Raw genomic sequence first — 23,526 nt, 5'->3', positions numbered from 1 at the left:
CATGGAGTTGCAAAGTCAAACATGACTGGAGTGACTTAGCACACAGATAGACGCACACTCCTTTCTATTGTGTTTTAAATTTCTTGTATCTTTTGTTATTTCATTTCTTTTAATTTCTTTGGGTTTATTCTCTTTTACTAGCGTCTTGAGTTGGAAGCTTAACTCATTAGCTTTTAGCCTTTCTTCTAAGTTTTTAAGCCAATTCATTTCCCCTCTAATACTGTTTTAGCTATGTATCTTGCTTTGATGTAAATGTTTCCAATATTATTCAATTTTAAGTACTGAAAATTTTCCATTATATTTTTCTCTGATGTATATTTAAGTGTGCCTTTTACAGTTTTTATATAACTAAGATTTTTTTTTTAAGCTGTACTATGCAGCTTGTAGAATCTTTGTTCCCCAACCAGAGATTGAACCCAGACCCTCATCAGTGAAAGCCCAGAGTTCTAACCACTGGACTGCCAGAGAATTCCCTAAATGAGATTTTTTACATCATTTTTGTTACTGATTCCTAATGTAATTGCTTTTAATCTCATAACAGTATGAGACTGATTCTTTAATACTCGTTGAGTCACATTCTTTGGCCTTCTGCTTTTCAGTTTTTATAAATAATCCACATGTGTTGAGAATATGCAGTTGCTAAGTGACTGGAGCTGGGTTCTCTATTTGTCCAGTAGCTCAAGTTTAGTAAATGTTTTATCCAATCATCTGTCTACATTTTTACTAATTTTTAGTCTATTTAATCTTTCAGATACTGTTTGATATATGTTAAATTCTCCCCCATAATAGCAGATTAGATTTTTCTGATTGAGTTTATGCCAGCTTTTTTTCTAAAGACTTTGTTTTAGAGCAGTTCTAGGTTCGCAGCAAAACTGAGAAGTTTCCCATATAATTCCCTATACATGCACAGCCATGTCCATTATCACTGTGCCCCACCAGAATGGTACACGATGAATTGAGAACCTAAATTGACACAGCATAATCATCCAAAGTCCACAGTCAACCATAGGGTTCATCCTTGGTGTTGTACATTCTATGGGTTTGAACAAATTCCCTGGAGGAGGAAATGGCAACCCACTCCAGTATACTTGCTTGGGAAATCTCATGGACAGAGGAGCCTGGCAGGGTACAGTCCCTGGGGTCACAAAGAATTGGGCATGATTTAGCAACTAAATAACAATAGGTGTGTAGTGTTATGCCATTTATCATTTTAGATGTTTTTAGGCTATGTTGTTAGGTATCTACAGGTTCAGAATTATTATACCTTCCTAGGGGATTAAATTTTCATGCATTTTATAATGACATGCTTTTATCTATAATAATGCTTTTCACCTTAAGGTCCATTTATTCTAATATTGATAAAGCTATGCTGGTTTTCTTTTCTCTAGTATTGCTTTATGTATCCTTTTCCCACCATTTTGCTTTCAACTTTTCTGTGTTAATCTCTTAATCTCTTGAAAATTGCATGTGATTTGTATGCTGTTTTATGTAATTTTGATAATCTCTATTTCTTAACTTATGAGTTTATACAATTTATGTTTATTACAATTACTGATATACTTGGATCTATTTTACTATCTTATTTTATGCTTTCTACTTGTCTTCCTTTTTAATCATTTAATTAATTTTTAGCTTCTCTTTTTTCTGTTTTCCTGCCTTCCTTTGGAATGATTTTTAAAAATTTCCATTCCTTTTTTTTCTGCTTGTTTGAGGTCAAACATTTCATTTCTGTCTTTTAGTGGTTATTAGAAAATTTTTACATGCATAGTTAACAGTTGATCATTATGTCCACTCTCTTCCCAAACAACTGTCCTCACCTTATATCTTAATGTTGTCCAATAATGTAGCTCACACCATCTTTTTTTGCTCCATATAGTAATATAATTATCATTGTTTAACAATCTTTGTTAGATTTTCCCACATTCTGATTTTGTGTGTGTGTGTGTGTGTGTGTGTGTGTGGTTGCGCTGGGTCTATTTTTACGAGCAGGCTTTCTCTAGTTGTGCAAGCTAGGGCTAGTCTTCACTGTAGTGCCCTGGCTTCCTGTTGTGATGGTTTCTCTTGTGGAACACAGACTCTAGGCACATGAGCTTCAGTAGTTGCTGCACGCTGGCTCAATAGTTATGGTTCACAGGCTTAGTTGCTCTGCTCCATGTGGAATCTTCCCAGGCCAGGGATTGAACTCGTGTCTCCTGCATTGGCAGTCGAATTCCTATCCACTGTGAAGTCCCATTCTGATTTCTTCTTTCACCCTTTTTCCATGCATTCCAAATGTTCCTTCTGGGATCATTTTCCTTCTTCCTGAGTTATATCTCTTAGAATTTCCTTTAATAAAGAACTGTTGGTGGTAAATCCTCTAATTTGTTATCTAAAATTTGTCAAACATTTTTTGTTTAATCTCATTCTTAAAAGATAATTTTGCTGAGAATAAAAATCTAAAATGGCCATTTCCCCCACCCCTTTTTGACACATTGAAATATTATACTACTGTGTTCTGGCATCACTGTTGTTTTTTTTTTTAAATAATATTATATAAGCTTTATGTGTACTTTATATTTATACCTCTGTGTCCCCTACAGTGGGATTACCATCAAAAAATTTAGTTTCCATCCATCAATATACAGTGTATCTCCCTTAGCCACTTTACCCTCCCCCAGGCCCTCCTCTCTGGTAACCATTGTTCTCTTCTCTAGATCTATTTGTTTGTTTTGGTTTGATTTGTTCATTTATTTTATTTTTATTTTTTAAATAATTTTTCATATTCTGCATATGAGTAAAATCATATGGTATTTGTCTGCTCCATCTGACATTTCATTTGGTTTAGTACCCTCAAGGTCCATCCATGTTGCCACAAATGGCATTATTTCATCCTTTCTTATGGCTGAGTAGTATTCCATCATGTGTATGTGTGTGTGAGTATACACATGTAAATATATATATATACATGTATATATATCACATGTTTCTATATCCTGGTTATAGTAAATAATGTCATAGTAACATAGGGGTGCATTGTTCAGTCACTCAGTCACGTCCGGCATTTTGCAACCCCATGGACTATAGCACGCCAGGCTTCCCTGTCCTTCACCATCTCCCAGAGCTTGCTCAAGCTCATGTCCACTGAGTCAGTGATGGCATCACTGTTGCTGTTGTGAAATCAGCTGTCTGTCTAATTATGCTTCCTTTTAGGTGATTTGTCTTTTCTGTTTGAGTACTTTTGAGATCTTCTCTTTTTCTTTGTTTTCTATTTTTTCAGAACAGCAATTCTAGATGTGTATTTCTGTTTATTTAATCTGCCTGGGATTGTTGGGCTTCCTGGATGGGAGTGTTAGTGTTTTGCAACATAGAATAATCTCAGCTACTATTTCTTCAAATTCTGTTTTTAATCCAATTTTCTCTATTATCTCCTCCATGCTGCTTTTATATTTTATATGTCTTTGATTCAATTAACTGTACTCTGGACTATTTATTTAGATCTATTCTCCAGTTCACTAATTCTTACATCACCTGTCTAATTTATTTAACTCACTCATTGCATTTAAAAAAGAATCAATCTTTTCTTTGTATAAATTACATTTTGAGAGGATAGCTATTTGAATCCCAACTATATGTAAGGAATCTCCTGTTAGTCTCTTCACATTCAATGGGCCCAAGCATTCTTTATCTCTGGTCTTTGCTACTGCATGAAGCATTCAGCTGATAATTCAAGTTCAGTTGGCTTGGTTTGGCAGATACCCTAGGCAAAAGTTGACTTCAAGCACAGTTTTCCCCCAGGGATTACTGTTTCCACTGTGGCTTTATGCTCTGGGTATTTCTTACTTTCTTGCCAACTAAATGCATTTAAAAATATACTTTCTATTTTTATCTAGCTTTGTGGTTACTTTCATTGGAACGTTTATTCTCATGCTCCCAGACATGGAAGCCTGGGTATTTTTCTAGTCCATCCTTTCACTGAGGTGTGTTCCCTGTGGCAGGACCTCTAAAGGTCCCCAAGTAGTATAGAGAGCTCAGTTCTGTCTCCCTTGGATGGGTCCAAGACCTATCTTCTCTCCTGGTTACAATAACTAAAGCCCAAGGATCTACGTTGCCAGCCAAAGTTCATGAACATTCTTATTTTTTTTTTAACCTATATAGTTACTTATTTTTGGTTACGTTGGGCCTTGGCTGCAGCATGAAGGAACTTCTGTTGTGCTTGGTCTCAGTAATTGAGGCATATGAGCTTAGTTGCCCCACAGCATGTGGGGTCTTAGTTCTTGGGCCAGGGATTAAAACCACGTCCTCTGCATTGGAAGATGGATTCTTTTACTGGATCACCAGGGGAGTCCCCATGAACATCCTTAAGGCAGCTGTGCATCTACTTGGCCACACCAACAAACCATGCAGACTTACTGTATCTTTTCAGGCCAACTTATGCATAGAAAAACGGGGACAGTTTCTATGACTCTCAGTAGCTTCACCTACTCGTGGTCTTCCATGCTCAATTTGTGTAATATAAACAGCTCTATTTGTGTAATAGCTACACAAGCATCCACCTGTTGGCCAGATGCTCACCAACTCTAGGAAGATCTCTTAGGAAGATGATATCTTCCTTTGCAGTGGTCCTGAACCTTGTCAGGGTCATAGAACTCCTTGAGAATCGGCTGAAAGCAATGTTCCTTTCTCCAGGAAAATTCAATGCCAGCCAGAGTATAGGGCACTATTTCAGAGGGTTCCTAATTGTCTGCTGTAGACCATCAAGGACCTGTTGATTTGTCTTCCTAGAGATGAGTTTGAGGTTTCAGGCCTCAGCTCTGGAGGGCTTCTGCTTCCTCAGAAACTCACATGATATGTACACGATCCTGGGACTAATGAGAAAGCTTCTTGCTCTGTGCTTTGGTTGATCCCCTATTTGACTATTTTTATTTAATCAGTTGATTGTGCTGCCAATGATCTACACAATGTAGGCCTAAAAGAACATTTTTGTTTTTGTTTTTTTCCTTTCTACTGAGATCTGGTTTCCCCAACTGCATTTAGTAAACAGCAGTTCTTGGGACCACTGTTATATTGACCCTGATTTGTTGTGTTTTCAAGACCTACCTGAGCATTGACCTATTTCAAAGAGTCTTGAGTTTCTTTTGATTTGTTCTTTAGTGAGTTTTTAATAAATGCAAACAATTTATTTCCCTCCCTATTTAAGGCTTTTTGTGACTCTCTGCATTTCTTTTTTAAAAAATATTTATTTAATTGGCTACACCAGGTCTTCATTGCGGCATGTGGGATCTTTTAGTTTCAGGATGCACACTCTTAGTTGTGGCTTGATGGGCTCTAGTTCCCCACCAGGGATTGAACCTAGGCCCCCTGCATTGGGAGGGTAGAGTCTTAGCCACGGGACCACCAGGGAAGTCCCACTCTTGGCATGTCTAGTTCGGCCTTTTTCTTAACCTCTCTGAAGGAAATGGCAACCCACTCCAGTGTTCTTGCCTAGAGAATCCCAGGGATGGCGGAGCCTGGTGGGCTGCCATCTATGGGGTCGCACAGAGTTGGACACAACTGAAGCGACTCTGTAAAATAACTGGACTGAACTAAATCAGACATGCTTAAACTGCACTTCTCTGAGCACTTCCCCAGCCACCCGTTAATGTTACCTATGAAATAGAGATCATTAGCATATCGTTTGTTTTATTTGGGTGTCTTCCTCAAGGCTTTGTGCATTAATACTCTGCAGGGGTATGCGGGCTGGAGTAGGGAATGATTATAGGAGCAGCAGTGAGGGCTAGTAGCTGTGACAAAAGTTGCTGCAACAGCTTCTGACAGCTCTCTGACATCACGTCTGGAGTGACTTGGGCATGCACTTCTCTGGGGGGAACAGGAGTGGGGTGCACGGAGAGGCTCCTGTCTGCAGCTCGGCTTCTCCCAACACAAGTCTGCAGTATGCCCTCTACGTGCTGGATCTGAAATAAGATTTACTGGGGATGGCTGACGTCCTGTGTGGCTCCTCCCTGTGCAGGAGTCCTGTCCCCTAGATGGCAGGTAGAGGCAGAGGGAGGCGTTGCTGTCTAATCCACCGATCCCCGCTCTGTGGCAGACCCCTTCCCTCTGCTTCCCTACTCCTGTTCCTACTTCCAGTTACAGGAAGGATGTTACCTGTGATGATGAGAACGTTACTGCTGCTGCTCCTGCCTCTGAGTCAGGCTGCTCCCAAGGATGGCACCATGAGGTAATGGCATTCAGAGGGCAGAGCCATGGGCCGGGAGCAGGGGGAGTCTCAGAGAGTGTAGTGTGGGCCCCTCTGGAATCTGGGAGAGTGGGTATACGCTCCTTGACTTCTGTGTCATCCCCACCACCTCAACCACTGCATTGTGCTTGTCGGAGTATCCTCTCCAAAGTGGGCATCGACATCGGTTTTCTGGATTCACTTGGAACTGGGAGTTCGTTTCCAATGAGGTGTGAGGTTATGTGCTTGGGAAGGGGCTGCCCTTATCAGGAGCTTCTTACAGTGGAAGCTCCAAAGAAATAGAGATCCTTAGCATATCATTTCTGTTTTATTTGAGTATCTTCTTCGAGGTTTTGTGTATTAATACTATGCAGGGGGTATGCGGGCTGGGGTCAGGGGATGGATACATGAGCAGCGGCGAGGGCTGGCAGCAGTGACAAAAGTTGCTGTAACAGCTCCTGACAGTTCTCTGACATCACACGTCTGGAGTGACTTGGGCAAACAGGGATCCCCGTCCAGAACTAAGAGAAAATCTTGAGCGTTATAAAAACCCTTGAGCAGATGGAAACTCTAAGACCAACATCTACGCCTCAACGTGGGGGGTGAAAAGAGTCCATTTTGTGTTATGGAGCACATTGGGTCTATATAAAACTGGGCAGTACCAGGGCTCAGCTAGAGACCTGTCCCTTAGCAACCAACATCACAGGAAAAGAGTTGCCACAATCCACATCGTCCTGCCGCCCACTGTGCTGGTTCCTTGGAGCACTACCTTGTGTCTACTGGGTGTGGCCTCCTCTAGCCACCACCTAACCAGATATTTTATTTGGATTTTCACTTAACATCTAAGCTAGAAATCTGCAAAGGCAGAATCTGGGGAGTAAGGTCGTGCTCCTGAGGTTCCCCCCAAGGCTTTTGGGGACCGGGAGAAGCAGCTCCTTTTGGGCCCGGGAGGTGATCTCTATCAGGAGCTTGGGAGACAAGGCTATGAGGCTGGGCCCTTGGGGAGGCTCTTTGCAAGGCCAGTCCTTCCCTCCCTCTCCAGGTTGGACCCTGAAGCACAGCATCTGCCTCTGCCCAACCCCTTCGAGCCAGGCCAGGAGCAACTTCGGTGAGTAGGCTGGGGTGAGGCCAGGCCTGGGGCTGCAGACTGGTGTCTAGTGGGCTGATTTTCCACTTTTTTGCCAGACTTTTACAGAGCTACCTAAAGGGACTAGAGAGGATGGAAGAGGAGCCAGAGAACATGAGCCGAGAGCAGGGTAAGAGGCTGGGATGATGGGGCCAGTGGACGGGAGGCTCAGGGCAACCAGAGCTGGGACTGACGTCAGGCCATCCCGTGACTCCTGCCTGATCCAGCTGTCCCCTGATGCCTCTTCTGATCCAGCTTCTCTTCCTTAGTTCTCCTCTACCTCTTTGCTCTCCACGACTACGACCAGAGTGGACAGCTGGATGGCCTGGAGCTGCTGTCCATGTTGACAGCCGCTCTGGCCCCTGGAGCTTCTGACTCTCCCACCACCAACCCGGTAAGCTCTTCTTCTTCTCCATGAAGAAGACCCAGCTCCTTGGGGTTTTGGGGTTTATTTTATTTATTTTTGGCTTTACTGGGTCTTCATTGCTGCAGGCAAGCTTTCTCTAGTTGTGGCAAGTCGGGCTGCTCTCCAGTTGTGGTCTTTGGGTTTCTCATTGCGGTGGCTTCTCTTGTCGCAGAGCACTGCCTAGGGTGCACAGGCTTCAGTAGTTGTGGTGTGAGGGCTTAGTTACCCCCAGGCATGTGGAATCTTCCTGGACCAGGGCTTGAACCCACGTCCCCTTCATTGGCAGGGGGATTCTTAACCACTGAGCCACCAGGGAAGTCTGCTTTTGTTTTTCTCATCATGACTTTTTTTTTATAGTGAATCCCCTGTAAAAGGAGGGCTCAGAGCCTGCATAGCAGGGATGTAGGTCGTATGGGGAGGGTCAGGGTTCCTGGGGGCATCTCCAGTCACTACAGACTCTTCCACAGGTGATCCTGGTAGTGGACAAGGTGCTGGAGACTCAGGACCTGAATGGGGATGGGCTTATGACCCCTGCAGAGCTTGTCAACTTCCCTGGAGAGGCTCCAAGGCACACAGAGCCCAGAGAGCCTCCGGAGCCACAAGATGTTGGGATGCAGCCTCTGTTGGCTAAAAGCCCACCGAGACAAGAAGCATATGAAGCTCTGAGTCCTGGAGAAGCAGCTGGAGGACAGGCAGAGGCCAGAATGGAGTTCTTGGAGCCTGTACAGGAGGCTGGGGGACAGGCTGATGCTGTAAGAGAAGCCCCAGGCCCTGGAGGGCAGGTTGGGGGACAGGTAGAGACTGGGGACACTGGAGGGAGAGCAGAAGAACTTCTAGGAGAAACACTGGGGTCTAAGAACACCCCAAATGAGCCTGAGATTCATGCTATTCAACTGGAGAATAGTGAGATGTAAACCTTGAGGGTACAGGTTTGCACCACTAGAAGTCTCAGTGTTGGAACATAAGCTCTAAGGGTAGGGTGTGTATATTAGGATGACGACCACCTCTGTGCCCCCTCCTTGGCCCCAGTAGGTGGTAGGTCTTTCTGTGCAGTTCAGTTCAGTCTGTGCAGTTCAGGGAGACCCTAAGTTGAAGGGCAGCTTTAGGGCCCAGATGACCAATAAATAACTGAATGAACCCATCCCCCTGGGCCATCGATCCTCTGGCCCAGCATGCCCTGGCCTTAGACTGCAGGGGTCAGGGACCAGACAGGCCTCTTGGGAGGGCAGGAATTCAGTTTACCCAGTGTTCCCAGACGAGACACAGAAGAGTTCAGCACTAGGCCACAGCCAGCTGCAGACAACTGGGGAAGGGAGCCCAGCCTCTCCCCAGGGCCCAACCGCCAACACACCCTCCTGTATTCAGGGCAGGTCTGCTCCATCACCCTGTATCTGCTCCCCACCCCTGAAAATATTAATAATAACTGCCATTTACAGAGTGCCTAGTGCACACTGGGCATCATGCTGGGCATTTTATAGGTTGTGATTTCATCCTCACCATAATTATATGACCAGATGGAATGATCTCTACTTGACAGATAAGGAAATTGGGGAAGATGGAATTCAGTAACATACCCAAGGTGAAACTGAAAATCACTCAGTTGTGTCCTACTCTTTGCGACCCCATACAGTCCATGCAATTCTCCAGGCCAGAATACTGGAGTGGGTAGCCTTTCCCTTCTCCAGAGGATCTTCCCAACCCAGGGATTGAACCCAGGTCTCCTGCATTGTGGGCGGATTCTTTACCAGCTGAGCCAAAAGGGAAGCCCAAGAATACTGGAGTGGGTAGCCTATCCCTTTTCCAGGGGATCTTCCCAACCCAGGGATTGAACCCAGGTCTCCCGCATTGCGGGCGGATTCTTTACCAGCTGAGCCAAAAGGGAAGCCCAAGAATACTGGAGTGGGTAGCCTATCCCTTTTCCAGGGGATCTTCCCAACCCAGGAATTGAACCGGGGTCTCCTGTGTTGCAGGCAGATTCTTTACCAACTGAGCTATCAGGGAAACCCATACCTAAGGTGACATAGGTAATTAGTGGCTGATTTGAATTCAGGTCTGTCTGACTCTAAAACCCATACCTTTGATCACATTCTATGGCCTCACCCTGCTGCCCCAACTCCCACATGGACATCTGCTGATTCCCACATGCCTTCAGTCTGGGTCTCTCCCAGGGAAGGCACCACTGTATCCTGGGTCACATTTGTGGCCGAGGCACTGTCTTGACTCCAAGGAAACTTCCAGAGTAGGGCTTGGGGGCAGTTACTGGGGAGATATTTTTGAATTGCAGAGGCTCCACCAAACCACAGAGTAGGCTCCCTGCCTGCTGGCCTGTCAGGTTGGCTCAGCCACGTGGACGTGCTTGTGGCCACTGGAGTCTTGTGACAGCACCAGCACCCAGAGGAGCTTGTCTCATGGCTTGTGGTTATTGGGAAGGCTCCCTGGGGTGCAAGGGGTTAAGTCTCCCCTCCCACTAGGAAGGCTCCAAGTCAGGCCCTCTTTCCTTGCTTCCTGGGCACTGACACCTACACTGGTGGCTGCTCTTCACCAGGAAGACCTGGGCCTCCAGCAAGGGCACAGCTCATGGCAAGCCTGGGTCGCTTCCTGATGCCCTGGTCTCTGCAGGCCCTCCTCTGGGCCTGGACAAGAGGTGAATTTGGGGAAATAGAGAAAAAGAGGGTGAAGGATTGTTGGATCAAAACCTCTGGAATCCCCAGCCAGAGCAGCTCAGTCATTGAAAACCCACAGACGGCCAGGAGGAAGCTGGCTCTGGGAAGATTTATTTGCTCTGCGACTCTGCCAAGTGAGATGCCAGGTCACAGGTGGAGCCCTCCCACAACCCAGATCGGCCCAGGGAGAAGGGCAGCCCGATGCCAGGCTGGCCGCAGAGGAGAAGGCAACAGGAGCCAGTGACGCCAGCCTGGGGCAGGGTGTGAGCCGGTGCCCACTGCCACAGGGCACTCATACGATGCCATCAAAACCCTGCAGACCGCACTTCTTGCCAGCCACCTGGCAGCCGAACCTCAGAGCCTCCTGCATGCTCTTCCCTGGAGAGAGGGACGAGTGGCCAGGTCAGCCGGGTCTTCCTGGCCCCAGCCCTGTGCCTCCTGCTGGGGTACTCACCCTGGGACAGGCTGAAGATGACTGCCGCGTTGAAGGTGTCTCCAGCCCCCAGAGTGTCCACCACGTGGGGCGGTGGGAAAGCGTCGGAGTGGAGCAGCCGTCCATCAGGGCCCAGCGCGTCGGCGCCCTCCTCCGCCCAGGCACAGACCAGCGTGGCCCTGCGACACCCTCCACTCAGCGAGCTGTTAGCCCAGCCCTGGCCCCAGCCTCGTCCCCCTCCCAGGGCAGACCCTGGATGCGAGGCTCCCTCACTCCTCACACCCGCACCGGGGCGCGGCCTGGCTTCTGCGAGCTCACCCCTTCCTCACGCGGCTATACAAGCCCCTCAGGGCCTCCTCTGCTGACCGGAACCCGAAGTGCTTGGCCACATCTTTGCTGACAAACACCTGTGGGCAGTGGAAGACAGGCTGATGGTCATCTGAGCTCTAGCCCCAGCTGTCCCATACCACCAACTGCCTGACATTGATATTATAACGCTCCTCCTCCAACATGGCCGCCTAAGCCCTCAGGTAGCGTCCCGCTGTACCTCACGAAAGGTTTTCTCACTCGCTCAAGATATGCTGGAAAGCAGCCATGTAAGCTGTGACACAAAAGTCCCAGCCTATTTGTTCTAAGATCAACGAATCTCCTCACAATTGAAAACCCAGGGTGGGTCTTGAGCGCCATCTTGGGGTGCAGTTTACCATAAGCGGGTTAAATCACGGCTCTGAGGAGGGTTTTGGTTTTGTTTGGCTTTCCTCCTACAACTGTGCCCTCTAAGTCTGATTTCTTCATCTTTAAAACAAAGGGGGGGGGGGCTGGTTTCTAGAGCTTTCTTAACACCAGCTACACATTAGAATCACCAAGGAGTTTTATTTAAAAATACTTCAGGCTCCACCTCTATCAACCAAATTGGAAAAAAAAAAAAAATGAAGGTGGAGTTAAGGCATCCACATTTTTTAATGTGCAGCCAAGGGCCCAACCTGCTTTACCATGGTGCTAGGATTATCACCCAGATTCCATTTATGTTCCAAGTTTACATGGACAAGTCCTCTTCCCACCCTCCCCCATGCCCTAGTGGCTCCCACCCCATAGTTGGAAGGCACTGTGCTGTTCTATCCGCTATAGCATCTTCACCTGCTCTGATGCGTTCTGGCCCTGGAGCAGAGCAGGGCAGGGCAGGGCAGGCAGCTCAAAACCAGCCAGGCTCATTCTTCCCTTCCAAAGGAAAAGACAGGAGGCCCATTGAGGAGAGGCTGGCCCTGTGGCTGGCTGTCCTGGCCTTGTACAATCCATCTGGAGATACCCATGAGCCCCCTGGGGTTGAGAAATTTTACTTCTTGGCTACTGTGTAGGTCTGTGCAAGAGCCCAAAGCAGGGAGTCTGTCTCTTTGCTTTGCCCTCACCTGCCAACATCACCATGTGTGAAAGGCAGGATAAGGGAATGTTCAGACTCCATTTAAGAACCAAATTAAGCTGGATGTGGCTGGGAGCTGGGGGGAGTGTGTGGGGTTGGGGGGTGGGTGCTGCAGGGGATGCTTACCACATCTCCATAACCAAACAGCTGGTACAGCTCCTCACGCGGCTTCTCCACCTCCACAGACACCTTGATCTTGCTCTCTGGAGGCTGCCTGGCATTGTGCTGTTCTATCCGCTGTAGCATCTTCACCTGCTCTGATGCATTCCGGCCCTGGAGCAGAGCAGGGCAGGGCAGGCAGCTCAGGACCAGGCAGGCTCATTCTTCCCTTCCTGCTGGAACTATGGGTGATGGGGGGAGAGGAGCCAGGGCTGCTGAGCTGGAAGTCATCCTAAGTCTCAGAATTCCAATGCTGTTATGGACCTTGGAGACCTTATCAACCAGCCCTCCCATTTCACAGATGAGAAGACTAAAGAATAAAAGAGACTTTCCTGGGACTTCCCTGGCAGTCTAGTGGTTAAGACTTAGCACCCCCAATGCAAAGGGCATGGGTTCAATCCCTAGTCAAGGAACTAAGGTCCCATATGCTACACAGTGTGACCAAAAAAAGAGAGACTTTCCTAAGGACTACAATAAATTAAATGACAAAGCTAGGACTAGAACTCAGGACTTCTCAAGATCTCCTTCCATCTAGACTCTAAATGTTCTCTTGGAATGAAGACTCTAGTTTCCTTTATTTGGGAGCTGGGTTGGGGCCTCTCATTCCTGCCTTCCCCAGAGTTAACAGATCAGGTCTCTCACAGGCTGGCTCCTGCCAGAGGCTGAATCTGGAGGGGGTGGGGCAGCCTGTAACAGAAAGCATCGGACTTTGCCTAGAGCCAGCCTCCTGCTTCTGGTGCCTATATCCTGCTGTGTGATCTTGAGTACATTACTGAATCTTTCTGGGCCTCAGTTGCCCACCTGAAAACATAAATGAGGACAGAGAGGGGATGGGTTGGGCAGTGCTGGGCTCATTTATCGCTAAGGAACTCCATGGTTCAAAAACCAAGGAGGCAGAACATGTGGAGGGGCTGGAAGGTTGAGGCCCTCAAAACACAGGTAGGGCAGGTCTTGCCTCAATGTGGATCCACTTGAACCGGGTCAGCTCAACCTTCTCAAAGTCTTTAGCGGACACATCTGGCAGGTTCCTGAGTCACAGAACAGAGAAGGCACAAGGTGAGGTCAGCCAGAGCCAAGATCTCTAACTCGTTGCTAGGGCCCCTATGCCTGGCACTGCCTGCAGCATGGCAGGAAGCTGGATCTATAGCACATGCTTCCGAGGCTCAGCCCTGGAACAGACCCTGTTCCAGGCTAAACTTGAGACCACTCCTTACTCCACTGAGCTCCATCCAGATGGGGGACTGGAGGTAGTTTCCTAGGGTGCCCCTTCCTGTGTTTGAGGCTGTGATATTATCTAAAGGCAAATTCATCCACCGCATGTGTCAAGTAAGGGGCCAATCTGCATGCTTTGGAGACCACATCTCCCCAAATGCTCTAAGAGCACCAGGGACTACAATTCCCAGAATTCCTCTTGCCAGCAGCCCACACAGCTCCCAGCATGCAGTGTCCTGGGAAACTACAAGGGCGACCGCCATTCTTCCTAAAGCTCAGGTCTGGTTCTACTCACTTCTGGCTGCCCCAGCAGTGTCAGCACCACTGTCCTGAGTTTGGCAGCTCCATGTTATGATCCTGAGATCAAGGTTGGTGGTTGAGGATGAACTGATTTTTGGCTGACTTAGGTGTGGAAACCTGGGAAGGGTCTGCCTTGATCTTCCTTAGCCAGAGACCTACACACAGCCAGTGGCCTCCCCTCCCTGTTCTGCACTGAATCCTCCCTGGATTTAACTAGCTGCCTAACTATGTCCCTTCTGAGGTGCGTCCCCATTGGTAAACGGGGCTGACCCTTAGCTTAACAGGCCTGCTGCGGCTGGAGATAATGTGTGTGGATATGCCTGGACCGAGGCCAGTAGGCAATAGACAGTTCTCCTTGGAGCTTCTCTCCCTCCCTTCCTGTGAATACCCATATTGTGTCCCTGATCAAAGTTGCTACAGAGTGTTGCTCAATGGGCAGATGACCAAGCATTGCCCAATGGGAAGATTGCCTCTAGGGTATATGCCTACCCACTCATTCGTTGGGACACAAAGAGCCCAGGGCCACTGGTTATGGCCTATTCTTCTCCTAGAATGACTGCCCCTCCCCCAGGCCCAGTGGTTATGCTGGGCAGTAGGGTCAGCCGGAACCCCAGGGCAGTTGGTCTTGGGCCATCTCAGCCCTAACAGAGTACCTGGCACACACACACTAGGTTCTCAGGAAACTAAACCTCTGAGATTTTTCAGGAGGGACTCTGGGAGAGAGAAGTCTCTCCCTGGCAGCCTGGGACCCTAAAATGACCCCTCCCCCCCGCCACCAGATTAGCAAATCAGATGGCCCTTATCTGCTGACCCAATGTCCCTCTTCCTTCTTTCAGCAATGGCTTTGGATGGTATGTGGTATTTGGTCTAGCCTCATTATGCTGGACCCTTGGGAGTGGCTCATCTTTTTTGAATACCCAAACCCCAGCTCCTGATGCCATGCTGCAGGCTGGCAACCCTGGAAACTCCAGTGTGCCCCCTTCAGGGATCAAGATGGTTTGAATCTCATCTCCCATGCCCTCAGAACGACTTACCCACCCCCACACCCAGGCTTCTGATTGGCTAATTATGGAGGAATCACATCATAAATTACATTTTGTACAGGTCTGCCTGCCTCTTCTTGGTGTTGACCAAGGCTAAGTCACCAGGCAGAGCAAAGCTCACCCCTTCCCACCTCACTTGTCCCCTAATTGAAAACAATTCCAAAATCACTGAACAGTATGGCATAGGAACAATTTCTGGTACAAAGAGAGAGGCCACGAAAGGCAGGCAAATGGGATGCCTGTGTGGCAAGTGAGGAGGCTGATTGGTGGGCTATGGCGGGCTAGGCCAGGGGGCCTTACGTGTCGTAGAGTACAATGGTACGGGAGCCATTGGAGATGTTGACGATGCAACAAGAGCACGGGGTCTCCCCTCTGCTCTGCCAGGCCACCTGAGACACATCCACGCCCCGCTGCCTGAAGTCAGCCACCAGGAAGCTTGGTGGGGGGAACCCAAGCCAAGGGAAGGGCAAGGAGACACAGATTAGAGACTCCAAGTGGCCCAGGCCTTCCAGGCCTTCCAGTGGGGAGCACACAGGCCTTGGAGAGAAGGGTCCTGCTCTGGGGGCTGAGTGATGGTGGCGGCGGCAGCTGGCAGGGTGCAAACAGGTGTACAAACCTGTAGGCATGTAGGATGGTGCGGCTACCGCTGGCCTCGCTGATGATGACTGTGGAGATGGGGACGGAGCCCGTGGTCTGAAAGACCATGTAGCGGAGGTCCACAGAATAGCGGCGGAAGTCGTCCAGGACAAAACTGCCAGGGCGGAGTAACCGGGGAGGTGCAGTTCGGCGGGGATTTGGGGATTAGAGGGTAGGTGGCAGGGCCATCGGGGACCCTGGGGTGCAAGCGGAGAGGCTAGGAAGGGACTGGGGTTTGTCACAGGCTTGGGGGGGCAGGAGAGGTGGGAGAGCATGGCTAGAGCTCAGGGAGGAAAACCCTCATGGACATTCTTTTAGGTCCTGACTGACCCTAGCCTTCAGTCTGATTCAAGCAGGAAAGATTTCGCTAGATGGGGTGGATTTTGGGACTGAGGATATGTACACTGTTCGAACCAAGAAGGTGAGGGCACTGTGGCCTGCACTGTGCAAGACAAGGCAGTATTAATAATTACAAGGTGATACTTTGTCCCCCGGAATTCCAATTCAGCTATTTCAAATCCTAAAGATGATGATGTGAAAGTGCTGCACTCAATATGCCAGCAAATCTGGAAAACTCAGCAGTGGCCACAGGACTGGAAAAAGGTCAGTTTTCATTCCAACCCCAAAGAAAGGCAATTCCAAAGAATGTTCAAACTACCACACGATTGCACTCATCTCACACAGTAGCAAAGTAATGCTCAAAATTCTCTAAGCCAGGCTTCAACAGTATGTGAACCGTGAACTTCCAGATGTTTAAGTTGAATTTAGAAAAGGTAGAGGAACCAGAGGTCAAATTGCCAACATCCACTGGATCATGGAAAAAGCAAAAGAGTTCCAGAAAAACATCTACTTCTGCTTTATTGACTATGCCAAAGCCTTTGACTGTGTGGATCACAACAAACTGTGGAAAATTCTTCAAGAGATGGGAATACCAGACCACCTGATCTGCCTCCCGAGAAATCTGTATGCAGGTCAGGAAGCAACAGTTAGAACTGGACATGGAACAACAGACTGGTTCCAAATAGAAAAAGGAGTACGTCAAGGCTGTATATTGTCACTCTGGTTATTTAACTGATATGCAGAGTACATCATGCAAAATGCTGGGCTGAATGAAGGACAAGCTGGAATCAAGATTGCCAGAAGAAATATCAATAACCTCAGATACACAGATGACACAACACTTATGGCAGAAAGTGAAGAACTAAAGAGCATCTTGATGAAAGTGAAAGAGGAGGAGAGTGAAAAAATTGGCTTAAAACTCAACATTCAGAAAACTAAGATCCTGGCATCCAGTCCCATCACTTAATGGCAAATAGATGGGAAACAATGGAAACAGTGAGAGACTTTATTTTTGGGGGATCCAAAATCACTGCAGATGGTGACTGCAGCCATGCAATTAAAAGACACTTCCTCCTTGGAAGAAAAGCTATGACCAGCCTAGACAGTGTATTAAAAAGCAGAGACGTTACTTTATCGACAAAGGACTGTCTAGTCAAAGCTATGGTTTTTCCAGTAGTCACATATGGATGTGAGAGTTGGACTATAAAGAAAGCTGAGTGCTGAAGAATGGATGCTTTTGAACTGTGGTGTTAGAGAAGACTCTTGCGAGTCCCTTGGACTGCAAGGAGATCCAAAGGAAATCAGTCCTGAATATTCACTGGAAGGACTGATGCTGAAGCTAAAACTCCAATACTTTGGCCATGTGATGTGAAGAACCAACTCATTTGAAAAGACCCTGATGCTGGGAAAGATCAAAGGTGGGAGCAGAAGGGGATGACAGAGGATGAGATGGTTGGATGGCATCACCGACACAATGGACATGAGCCTGAGTAGGCTCCGAGGGTTGGTGATGGACAGGGAGGCCTGGCGTGCTTCAGTCCATGGGTCACAAAGAGTCAGACATGACTGAGCAACTGAACTGAACTTTGTCCCCCGGTTCCCTCTGCCTGCCCATCCCCCGGTACTCCTCTCTTGGAAGTCCTTCCTGTCCTCATGTGATTCCTCTCATTCCACACCTGCCTTCATGATGCCCAGCCAGGAGGTGGTGCTGCCTTGGTGGGGGCCAGGGGCCCCGCTCACTGCCCTCGCCTTCCACAGCATGGTGAGCCCACCCAGTGCCTAAGGCCCCTCAGTATGGGTCCAGAACTCCTGCTCAGAATCCCCTCTGGTCAGAATGAGTTGTGGGGGCAGTCCCTCAGGAAGACTGCACCAGCAAAACAAGGAGACCACCCCGCCCCTCCCAGCTCTTTGGAAATGCAGAGTCCTGTCACCAGGAGCTGGCAACTACACCCAGTAGTGCAGCCACCATCCTGGCCGTTCTCACTATGACTGGACCCCACTTTCAGCAACACCAAAGCTGGACAATACAGATTGGTATAAAGGTACCATATCAGGGCATCATTCTTTGTCTTACACCTTAAGGATCCTTTAAACAGCAGCTTTCCCAGGTGGCTTAGATAGTAAAGAATTTGCCTGCAATGCAGGAGACCCAGGTTCGATCCCTGGATGGGGAAGATCCCCTGGAGAAGGGCATGGCAACTCACTCCAGTATTCTTGTCTGGAGAGTCCCATGGACAGAGAAGCCTGGGGGACTACCATCTGTGGGGCTGCAGAGTTGAACGTGACTGAGTGACTGACACTTTTCTACTGCATGGATGGAAAACAGGATTTGGTTTGCCACATACCTTTTAGTCCCCACAGTGCCAGGCACACGGGAGGTGCTTACACAGTGTTTGCTGAGCATGTGGGGAGAATTTGGAATGGCACACTTATCAGCATGACTGCTACTCAAAGTTGGGCCCGCCACCCAGAGCAAGAGGCCCAATCTCGCTCTAGCTGGGAGGAAAGGCAGCTGCTGAAGAGGGTTGGCAAGTGAGCGGCTGTTGGCTCTGGGTCCCTCTGTCCCACCCCAGAGGGCAGGCTCTAGCCCCATTATTTTCTCCATGCCAGTTCCTAGGGAAAGGAACCTGGCTGCAACTTGGGGCTGGGCTCTAACAGCGTTCAAAGGGCTGTGCTTTCCAGGCCAACAACCTGGCAGCCTGCCCCTGTGCCCACAGTAGGCAAAGTGTGGGCCTCACCTCCTGATAAGTGCTTGCTGAGTTGGCAGTGCCAGGGGTCAAAGAGCTCTTGGGTCCCTGCAGCAGCCAACACAGAGCAAGTGCATGGGCCACTATGGGTGGCAGCCTTCTGGCCAATGGAAGCATGGGTCTGGGCCCAGTTTTAGCACGTGGCATCGGGGTGTCCTTGGGCAGGGAGCTCTTGATGCTTCAGTGAACATCAGGGACACAAACACTGGCCCTGCCCCCTCAGTTAAGAAAGAAACTGTGGGCCTGGACCCTGGGACCACGGATGCAGGACATCCTGGAGGGAGGGTGGGTACAGCATGTCCCTAACCACCTTCTGCCACAAGCACAGGCAGGACAAGGGACGTGAGAAGGGCAAAGTCACATCCACCGCAGAGAGTCTGTTGGAAGCAAGGAAGGAGAAGGTGGGAAGCTGAAGCAGGCTCCAGGGAGTGGTCAAGGAAACAGGCTGTGAAAATGAAACCTTGACAAGAGCAACATTAATGACTGAGCAGCAGATAAGCCACACCAGGGAGAGTCTGGGATGCTGATCCTCCACTCCCCTCTGCCCCACCACCCATTTCTGGAGGTCACAAACCATTTCTCAGAGACTGTCCAAGGCTGTCCAAAACTGGCCAAGGCTTCCTTCTCCCCCCACCCTGAGGGCCGCCCTTCCCTGCTCCCACCACTCACTCCGCAACGTGGCCTGGGGCCAGCGAGCCCATGAAGGCACAGGGGGCTCCAAGCAGGGAGAGGACAGTACAGGAGTTGGATGCATTGCCTCCACGTTGCCATCTCTGGGACAAGCACCTGCAAAACACAAGGAGGGTCCCTGCAGCTCCAGTAGACTGAGCCCTCGGTAGGGCCCCCAGAATGAAAAAGCCAGGAGGGCCCCTCAGAAAGCATCCAGGCCAGCCTTAGGCTCAGCAAAGGGAAGAGGCCCAGGTGAGGACCAGGTCCATTCCCCAGCCCAGGCTAAATTCAAGCTCACAGTGATTAATATCTGTCTCCCACTATTCTTTTGACATCAGGAAAGCACTCCCTCGGTGTCATCACAGTTTGAGGGTTCCACTGACTCTAGGTTACCTCCTCCTCTTTAACAGTGACCCAGTTCCCCACCTTCCCCCTCCTCCCATCAAGCCTCCTCCTTGAGAGCTGCCTCTTCCCAAAGGTGGCAAATCTACTGCTGCTCCTGCCTTAGGAGAGCCCATTTCAGTAATAATTTAGACTAAAATGATTAAGACAAGAAGCAAACCTGGACACTGTATGATCATTTAAGAAGGTGGGGTGGGGGAGTTGCATGGTAACTTCTACTTGTCAAAAGTTAAAAAGGTTGTTGAGTGAAGACAAATGTTTCTCCATCTTTGTTTTTCTTTTTTTTCAGCTTTATTGTGATGTAATTGATGTATAACATTTTGTACATTTAAGGTGAAGAGAGGGATGATTTGATATATGTATATACTGTGAAATGATTACTACAATAAGGTTAGTTAACACATCCATTCCAGCACATAGTTGCCTTTTATTTTCCTTTGTTTTTCTCCATCTTTACTGAAAATATAACAAAAGGAAACGAAGTCAGGATACACCTGATGGGCTATCATCATCAACAAAAATGATAACTCATGCATATACAGTCAAAGCACTGGAATGATTTTTCATTTGTGTTCCAATAATACTGTGAGGTAAACAGTGCAGGCTGTTATTTATATTCTTCCAGTTTAAAAAAGGATAACAATAATAACTGCGGTAGCTTACCATAAGGGGAACAAGCACCAAAGAACCACTAATTAAGAGAAATAAGTAGAATTTTTAGACTAAGGTATATTTGTACACAAAACTTAACACTGAAGTTCCCTTTAGCCTTTGGAAAAGGGGGCCATGATCCCGTGAGAAAGAAGGATACTAATCTGTAAAGGATCCAACATTTCTCAAACTCTGAGCTTTAGAGAGATTTTCATGCTGTGAAGAGAGGAGAAGCCTGGAGGGACTGGACTTGCTCAGAGTCACACCAACAGGTAAGGACAATGCTGATACCAGAACTCAGGTTTCCTGATCCCAAACCACTCCAAATGCTTTGTATTTTTAACTGGGTCCCAGCCCGAGGAGGTTTCAGAGAAAGAGGCTATAACTTTACTCTGTGGAAACCCTTCAAAGTCACATGGATGCCCAACTTTGAAGATGCTTTCTGGAAGGCCCTTTAGGCTTGGACTCTGAGAGGCCAGGCCATTCCTCAGGGGTCTGGATGAGTTCCAGGTAGCACCTCCTGAGGATTCTCTGCTGCCCAGGGAGAGAGCGTAGGACAGGAGGTGCTGAGACACTAGGAAGGCCTGGGTCCCCACTCAGGTCTGCCCATCTGGGAGGCACAACAGAGTCCAGGAGCTGGGCTGGGTGGGATGGACGCATGAGAGAGAGGCCCTGAAGACAAGCAAACTGCTCCACAGAGGAGCAGAACCATGGGTCTGGGGGATGAGGAGGCACCCCCTGAAGGGCAGGGGGCGGGGAGGACATGGTAAGGGTCTCTTCAGAGAGGCACTTCGCTTAGTGCCCACCATCGGAACCGGCCCCCATCTGGGTGACTAGTAGGCTCTGGTCCCAGCCTCCTGACAAGCAAGCTCAAAGGGGCTGGGACTCAGCTCTAGTGGAGCAGGCACTCTGGGTTCCCCCAAGGTCTCCCACAGTTCATGGAGAACCTGTAGCCCTAGAATTCACTGTTCTCCTAAGAGTAAGCCTATCCCTCACTGTGTACCAAGTTCTGGGGCCGACTTGACCTTGGCAGGTGGGTGAGGTCTATACAGCAGCACACCCTTGTGCCCAACCCCCACTGTGCCTTCACCCTTTGTCGGGGGCTCTAAAGTCTGGCAAACAAAGCAGCCCAAAGCAAAGGGTCACCTCCATGAGATGGGCAGCAGCAAAGGAACAGGGAGCACCTGAGAGGATAGAGGGCTGGAGACCTAGCATTAGGATACGTGAGTTTTACTACTGCTTTGCCACTCATTAACTACGTGGCCCCTTACAAAAACTGTCTCATTTCTCCAAATCCTTAGCTTCCTCATCTATAAAGAGAGAACAGGACTGATCCTTACATGCTTTCCATGGGCTGCTGTGAGGAAAGCATGTAATAATGCCTGTGATAGTGCTGTATGGATCCAAGCCTGAACTCCCAGCGCTCTCCCCTCAGTGAGCCTCATGGTTACTGGCACTGTAGCATCTTCCCAAGCTCAATCTTGAACTCGCCTTTCATCCAGTTCTTGGCTGAGAAAACTGAGGGCCAAGAAGCAATTCCCCTCTCTATTCTAAGCACTAGACTACCCCAAGAGAAAGTCACACATTCCACTGCACTGGAGTGTCTTGGGATAACGTGTAATGGTGCAGTTCTTATCAAGAGTAAATATAGGAACCAACAAATGACTCTTCAACTTCCACCAGACAACCAAGAAGGGTGTTTTTCACTATGCTGTTCACTGAGTACTCACTGTAAAAAGGACTTCTGGTAAACTCCTTTTGGAATTCAGCACAAGGAAAAAGTCTGTATGGCTCATGAACCAACTGGACCATAACTCATAGCATCTCCAAATTTGCCTGCAGCGCCAGCAAGCCCTGAGATACAATGAAGCTCAAAGACCACGGTTTTCAATGTTTTTGAACAGTCTAACTGCACATACTTCTTATTGTAAGCTACCTCGAAAACACTGTTTAAAAGAAACAGATGAGATCTGTAAGTGGTAAATAAATTAGAAGTAAATGCTGGTGATAGGCACTTGCACGGGTCTTGTTAAAAAGGAAGGCACTGCTTTTACACCTTCCTAGCTGTGTGCCCTTCAGTTAAGTCACTGCGTCTCTTAGGGTCTCTACTTGCTTAGTCTACTTGGTAAAATGGGGATAATGATGTCTGACAGGTCCCAGGGTTGGAAATGGGAAGTGGAGAACACAATGCTATCCAAAGCCTGGAGCTTAATACTAAAGGCCTCAATTCTTTCCCCAGGTCCCGGGCAGAGGTCATGAGGCACCGGCTCCCAAGGCGACTCTCACAGCCTCGCTGCGGGCCCGGCTTCGCATCCCTGCAGTCTTGGCCGCCTGGCATAACGCGGGGCTGCAGCGGCCCCTGGGGTCACCAAGGGGCCCGGGCGCCCCTACCTGCTGTCCGTGTCCTCCTCTGGGTATTTGTCCATCACATTGATGATGTCCAGCACCACTAGCCCCACGCACAGAATCTGTTTGTCTTCCATGAAGCTGCTCCCGGAGCTTTCTGGCCACCTGGCTGATGGGGTTCCTCCCTGGTTCTGCCTCCTATCCGGGTGAATGGTGTCCCGGCTCCCAGAGTCTGGCTCCTCCTCCGCGTTCGGAGCTCCTCCTCCGGGGAGCCTCCGGCGGCGGCTAGGGGTGCCGTGGGGTGCAGGGGACGGAGCTGGGCCCTTGCTCCCCACGACCACCCACTCCAGAGGACCTGGGAGCGCAGACCGCAAGGTCTCGGTATCCGGCCTTTCCTTGGCAATCTGCGTGGCCCAGGAGATGGCTACGTCTTCCACTTCTTGCCCTCAGTTTCCTCAATTGTCTGAAGGACTCGGAGCTGATGCAAAGCTCTCTAAAGCGTAGCTAGGCAACCTCCTGAACGCCAAGAGAAAGTACAGCAGAAGAGCATCCCGTGCCCCGCCCGCTCCCGCACCAGCTGATTCTCCAGACCCCAGGCCCGCGGGGTTGAGTCGGGCCTCGCAGCTGCGGCCTGACCCGCAAGCATCCCTAGCCGCGGCTCGCGCTGTCCCGGCTGCCCCGCCCCGCCCCCGAGGTCGAGCCAATCCCAGGCCGAGGCCTCGCCTCTGCGGCGGAGCAGCCGGGGCACGCAAGGTGGGCCGCGGCAGTCACGTGACGTGAGACC

At 49.0% G+C, this 23,526-nt stretch overlaps 2 protein-coding genes across 13 annotated transcripts in view; one reads left to right on the top strand and one right to left on the bottom strand.

The window, feature by feature from the left end:
• The window catches only part of CGREF1 (cell growth regulator with EF-hand domain 1), a 16,591-nt gene extending 7,346 nt beyond the window's left edge, over window positions 1-9,245 (top strand). Inside the window, exons 2-6 of one of the 2 annotated variants that reach the window (XM_069582859.1) lie at window positions 6,106-6,196; window positions 7,236-7,301; window positions 7,379-7,449; window positions 7,589-7,713; window positions 8,193-9,245. In XM_069582859.1, the coding sequence (XP_069438960.1) occupies window positions 6,117-6,196; window positions 7,236-7,301; window positions 7,379-7,449; window positions 7,589-7,713; window positions 8,193-8,639 (789 nt within the window). In that variant the 5' untranslated portion in view covers window positions 6,106-6,116 and the 3' untranslated portion in view covers window positions 8,640-9,245. Of the gene's footprint in view, window positions 1-4,962; window positions 6,197-7,235; window positions 7,302-7,378; window positions 7,450-7,588; window positions 7,714-8,192 lie in introns of those variants that run through there. The other variant, XM_069582858.1, reaches the window with a different exon arrangement.
• KHK (ketohexokinase) lies at window positions 7,753-23,526 on the bottom strand. Of its 11 annotated transcripts, none has more exons than XM_069582848.1 (10): window positions 22,788-23,474; window positions 19,344-19,460; window positions 15,569-15,703; window positions 15,253-15,387; window positions 13,353-13,425; window positions 12,365-12,511; window positions 11,959-12,039; window positions 11,140-11,228; window positions 10,843-11,000; window positions 7,753-7,905 (listed from the first exon to the last, which is right to left on the bottom strand). In XM_069582848.1, the coding sequence occupies exons 1-10, from the start codon at window positions 22,877-22,879 to the stop codon at window positions 7,871-7,873; spliced, it is 1,062 nt and encodes a 353-aa protein (XP_069438949.1). In that variant the 5' UTR covers window positions 22,880-23,474; the 3' UTR covers window positions 7,753-7,870. The 11 variants fall into 11 exon arrangements, with proteins under 11 accessions (XP_069438949.1, XP_069438951.1, XP_069438954.1 ...); XM_069582847.1 differs by lacking the exon at window positions 7,753-7,905 and adding an exon at window positions 10,479-10,766; XM_069582850.1 differs by lacking the exon at window positions 11,959-12,039.

This window comes from Ovis canadensis, chromosome 3, assembly GCF_042477335.2.
Source record: "Ovis canadensis isolate MfBH-ARS-UI-01 breed Bighorn chromosome 3, ARS-UI_OviCan_v2, whole genome shotgun sequence".
NCBI lineage: Eukaryota > Metazoa > Chordata > Mammalia > Artiodactyla > Bovidae > Ovis > Ovis canadensis.
The sequence above is the reverse complement of the archived record's forward strand: the minus strand, read 5'-3'. Positions and strand labels throughout refer to the sequence as shown.